The 6000-nt window shown below is 35.7% G+C and overlaps 1 protein-coding gene across 3 annotated transcripts in view; it reads right to left on the bottom strand.

Annotated features, from left to right (window-relative positions):
* Positions 1-2369: 2369 nt before the first annotated feature.
* Positions 2370-6000, bottom strand: part of MDFIC (MyoD family inhibitor domain containing) — a 50464-nt gene continuing 46833 nt past the window's right edge. For all 3 annotated transcript variants that reach the window (XM_082309652.1, XM_082309653.1, XM_082309654.1), the window contains one exon: positions 2370-5241. In XM_082309652.1, coding sequence (XP_082165778.1) covers positions 4994-5241 — 248 coding nt within the window. In that variant the 3' untranslated portion in view covers positions 2370-4993. The remainder of the gene's footprint in view (positions 5242-6000) is intronic.

Below are 6000 nucleotides of genomic sequence, written 5' to 3'. Positions count from 1 at the left end.
CTAAAGAAGAGAAAGACCATCCTTTTATGTCACTAGCACCAAATCACCGGTAAATAGCATAAGCAAGTGCTTATGAGGAGGCTGAATTTTGTACAAGCAATCAACTTCACATTTGCGTATACTGAGCATGGTGAACAAGTGCATCGTGGAAGTGGGTGCAGGGTATTATTTTTATTGAACTTCTTTCAATATCCTGATGCTAAAATTGAGCTAAGGTCCCCCTGCTCTCTTTGGAAGTTAAAAGAACTGGAAGAAGGGTTAGAAGGTATAAAAAAAAAGTAAGATTAATGCCTGTAGGATTCTAGAGCTACTACTGTCACCACCAATGCCACCTGAAGTCTTCCAACACATGGTGTGCACACTTAAATATAGACAGAGAGAGGGACTGAAAGATACTAGGGAGATATTTCTCTAATCTTTAATTTAATTTTGGGGCTAAGGAGCTTTACTGTGGAAATACATCAATACAATTGGCATTGCTCTCCAAGAACACACATCAAATATTGTAATCATTAAGGCAATTTCTTTTAAAAATGTGTGAACAGCTCAGAAAAGCTTTTCAATCAGAAGATTATTTTACAAAAGCAATGATTCAAACTCAACAAACAGTTCTTAACACAAGTACTATAGTTGAAATAGAGTCAATATTCAATCCAAAAGCTCCCAAATGTTGATCATGACCCCTCTTCATAGAAGCCATTTCTTTCTAGCATTATGTATTATAGATACCAGCTAGAACACCTGTAATAAGTCTCAAACAGTGCTATTTGTCTATGTTTTTATTAGTTCTCTTTCATGAATTTTCTAAGCCAAGGTTGACATACAGTCTCAACAGCAAGACTTCATGGTACACATTCAAGCACAGAATTTCTGTCAGTTTTAACATATTACCTGTGTTAACATCCAGAGAGACATATTACAGTTATTTTAGACCCTCTAAGGGCCCACATATACACAGACATGGTAAACTGTTCAATAAATTTAGAATAGACACAGAAAAAGTAGTGCAAAAGACTGTAGACATGCAGTTTCTGCAGTTTTAAAGTAGCATAGGCATGTTCACACTAGGCTTAAGCCAACATGAAAGAAATCTTTGCTTAAATCACAGATGAAGCGGTCTACTCTATCTGTGTTTAAACTAACTGATTTTAAAAACATACCTTTAAAATAGTGGTACAGTGTATAAGCCTTCAGCTTCATAGGCCACAAAGGCCATTAGACTTTAATATGTCTACTGCAATACTATGAACTGACTACCCTTTCTGTTCAGCTTGTTTTTAGTAAACTGAAGATTGTTGCAGCAGATGTATTGCAATAATTTTCATTTTGTTCCAATTTAATCATTACTGGAATTCCATCTCATTAATACAATTACACTAAGGAATTAATTTGCCTTCTTAATGACAAACTTCTTTTACTGTTGGAGATTCATGCTGGAGCAGCTTCCAGTGCCGAAGCTGGTTTAGCTGCATATGTAAGACAACTCACCTACACTGGCTCACCCTCTGTGCAAATCACCCAAAGGCCAAAGCTTTCAGTAAGTGTTATAACAGAAAACTCACAAATAAGACATAAAATTATCATTCAGAAGAGTAACAAGGCAGGACTAGAAGAAGAAGATATCCAAAAGTTTCAAAATAAAGATCTTTATTTCAAAATAGTATTTGAGAATAGCACATCCAGTCGATATAAAATACAAATAGCAAGCTACCATTTTTTCAAATGGGCCAGTTTGCAGAACTATACACTGAAACACTGTACAAGTTCAAAAGAACTATTATAAAATAGACAGTTAAGTTCTGATGTTTTAATTTTATTTAAACTATATTTTCACATTTGTCTCCTAATTCTGCTTGTTTTAATTACACAAGGTGCTTACAGATTGTCTATAGAGTGAAAATTACAAAACAGAATTTAAGAATATAAATATAGAAAGGAATTCCTTAAACTACATACTAATATTCTCTGCTACAAAGATACATTTTACCGAAGTCCTAATATCTCTATGACAAATAGTAGCAGATTACATTTAAATGTCAAACAAATCACACAATTTTTTATTTTTTTTCAATAGTCAGTAATACTTTGATACTTCTAATCACTATGAGGGTTAATAAACACTATTTTCACTTCCTAGTATTTCACAAATGCAGTGGGAAAAGAAATAACATATCTGCATATGTGTGTGTGTGCACATGTGTGAGAGAGTCTGTATGCATACGCAGATATGCATGAACAGAGTTGCTGTATTAATATTTGTATTTTGACAGTACTGGAAGTAAATACATTTCCCAGGTTTTCATAATTTCAATCAACCAAAAAAACCTCTGAGTTCCCATAAGCAGAAACAAGGGTTTGTGCAGAGCAAACTGTATAAAGTTTTACACAGAAAAAGGACTCTCTAGACCAATTTTTTATATATATATACTATAGCATCCTGTGGTAAAAGTAATTTTTACTAACATCCAGTATTCACTAAAAGCTTGATACGCAAAACTGCAGTTTTCCAAACACAAAACTGGAACTGCTCTGGCAGGGCACGGACATCGGGGCAGGACTGGAGACTGGAAGTCCTCTTCCCTGTCCCCAAAAGCACAATCAGACAAGAAACAGCCATAATTCACCTCTCTGTGACCAGAAGGACACAAGGAAGGACAGCTAATGGTGCTGCCTAGCCCCAGAGAGCATGTCCCCACCACCACGGTGTCAACCATAGACCTACAATGGGTGAAGCACTGTCTACACTTTTTCCAAGGTGCATTGAGTCCCAGTGCTCACTGTGATGCCCCCAATTTCCCCAGAGGCATTATGCCTTACAAAGGCAAAATGCCTCCAGGCACTGCCACTCAACCAAGGCATCTCTTCCCCCTTCCCAATGTGGTTCAGACTTTTAGGAGTCATAATTGAGCCCCATGGGCCTGATTCTGAGCTCAGGGAATTTATCAATTTAACTATATGATTCCTTATTAGCCTGCCTATTACCATAATATCTTTGAGCTCTCTAGCTGGAGCTAAACCAATGGAATATTCTGACATTAATGGAAATGCACTTTGTTTATGCAACACAGATCTGAATCTGGCCCAATACTTAGGGAAAAAAACAAAACAAAACAAAACAAAACCCAACATTATAAGAATCAGTTCTTGTAGTAACTATCAAAAAACAGATACGAAACCCTCTGAGTAAATCTACATTGCATCAGAATACACCACAATATTGCAGAGGTTAAGGCACAACATAACACCTCCCAGCTCCCTAGTATAGTTGAAGATTTGGCTGTTACCTTCAGTGATAACTTGCAGTAGTAGGCACTACTAGTCAGTGTTCACAGGGGGAAGCTTTGGTTAATATCAGACCATTTCTTGACTTAGCTTCACACTCCTGTGATCTTTAGCTTGTCACATTTACATAAATTGAATTCACTACAGCGGAAAGAGACATTTATGGTAAATTCACCCAACAGAAATAATCTATTGGCTATCGATGACTCTTGTAACAAGGCCTAAATTTACAAGACCCAACAATCTATAAATGGGAAATCTGGAGTGTAGATAGGAAAGTTTGTATGTGAGATCAAGATGTATAGGTGATTTGCACAGAAAAGTTAATGAGTTACAGACATGGAGAGGAGAAACTAGCAGATGGTCAAAAAAATGGGTACCATTATTCCCTAAATCTGGGAATGCCATAAACCTCTTTAAGTGTTGGACCATATTCATTTCACAATTACAATGACAAAGATATTTTTCAGAAAACCTTAAAGCTGCCCACTCGAATCTAACTGTATTTTTCAAACATTTTAAATCATATTCCTTTTATTTTTAAAGGATATAATTCATCTTTAAAATGTCCTTTTTTTACACAGTTATTTAAAAATGATACTTCAAATGTATCGGAGAATAAACATTTTTGCATTTGCTTTTTGCATTCAATGACAGAATTCCTGGGTCAAGTCAGTTTTAATTTGGTCTTTATACCCTGTGTAAATTCTGCCATCCTCTGTGGATCTTTCTCACACAGTGAAGAAGTTAATACTAAGTTATGTGATACTGGCTGTAAAGCCACAAACACTGACAAGGCAACTAATGTATGGGTTTAGATTCTTGAGTTAACTTCTGATAATTTCCCTTTTATAGCCAAATTTTGAAGATTTGTTCATCTATTAGTTAGTCTGTTAGTTTAAGGATATATTTCATGTCTACACAGATTTCCAAGTCTCTTTCTAAAAAGAAGCATTTCAAGTAATATTAGTACTGAAGTAAAATATAAGTTCTCTATTCTGTCTTGATTGATAACAACAAAATCGTGGTACTCTAGTCCATGGCAAAACTTACATTGACTTTAGTTTGCCAAATTTTCCCGTAGTATCAATACCGACAATGGAAAATACCAGGAATCTCTCACAAACCAATGAGACATTCAAAACAAAAGAAATATTGCCAATGTGACCACTATAGCAAAACCAACAGTAGATTCTTGATGCTGACTTTTGAATTAAGTTTAAAATAACAGAGCAAAGTTGCTTTCAACCTAAAGAGATTGAAATAAAGACATTTTGCTTTTCAGAATGCCTGTAAAGGCATGTTATGTATGGAGGCATTTGAGCATTTAAACATGAATGTAGGTAAAGGCAAACACTTAAGGCTTTGCCCTGTAGTCTCTTCTCTGACCAAAACCTGTCACTCAATTCGAATGGCAATTTTACCCTCATACAGCCTGCAGTATGAGGCCTGTAATTCAGTTTCAATACAGTCTTCCGTTTGCAAAGCCAAAAGGAAGCTGGAATGTAGCTTGAGTTTCACATACAAAACTATACAATTTGTGTTAGAATACAGATTTGAGGATTGCTTTTAAAAAAAAATATTTATATATAGGGAATTAACAGTGCAATACCAGTTGGTTCTGTGAAAATCTTACCTTGTCTTTCTTCAAATGTATTTAAAGAAAAGCTCTCCAGTTTTATAGAGAATAAAATAAAAAGGGATAAATATTTCATGATGGGAAGCAGATCCCACAGCATTCCATGCAGATCTCCAAGCAATCTGAAGATTCACAACATGCGTCCATTATGCCACAGTCCATATCACACGGGCAGTTACAGTCATCCCCCATCTCGTCCCCACAGCAACAGCAGCAGGCCTCCGATGTGCAGATGCCACAGGATGCTTGTCCCAGAACAATGTTACAGAGCGTGAGAAATTCACAGAACAAGCAAGCCAGGATACAGTGAACACAGCAATCTTCACACGTACCAGTTCAGTAGCATGTCATGTATGAATAAACAAAACAAACAAAAAAAAAAGGAAAGAAAAAAGAAGAAGTCATTAGTAACAGTTATTCTAAATCCAGATATATCACAATGTCAAATAAGAAGCTGAAAGACAATGATTCAGAATAGATATAATCTAACACCACAAAGAACACGTTTCCTATCTTCAAGATCACTTGTGCAGCCTAACTCATCTCCAATTCAGTACTGGTTTTGGTGCGAGTTTCCTTTCACCACTTCACTTCATGCAAATCCCAAGTACTAAATATCTGCTTAGATCCATTTCTCCAGTCGTAACTTCTTCCAGCAGGCCCACAAAGTGATTAAAAAAAAAAAAAAAATTTACAAAATCAGCTTATGAAGGAAACTATCTAAAATTCTTTCCAGCCTCTCCCAGTGCATCTTCTCCTTCTGAATCTTTTTTGTTGGCTTGCTATTTATGAAGACAACTAAGGGAGTTGCCAGAACATTCTTGCTTTCTTTATAGTTTTATGCACACCTTAAAACCAGCATAACAGCATGTCATATGTATTTCTGTACTTTCAACAATATATAAAACATTCAGTCAAAATACAGATTTTTCTATTGGTTTTCTACACAAATCTCTTGGCAATCCTTTTAATGTACTACTTCAATCTTCAATAAAGTTCATAACTACACCTGAACATCGATACCCATCTCTCATAAATACTACAAAATTACATGAGATAACTGAGGTGTCCCACAAACT

The sequence above is a fragment of the Platalea leucorodia genome, assembly GCF_965183815.1.
Source record: "Platalea leucorodia genome assembly, chromosome: 4".
Lineage (NCBI taxonomy): Eukaryota > Metazoa > Chordata > Aves > Pelecaniformes > Threskiornithidae > Platalea > Platalea leucorodia.
The sequence above is the reverse complement of the archived record's forward strand: the minus strand, read 5'-3'. Positions and strand labels throughout refer to the sequence as shown.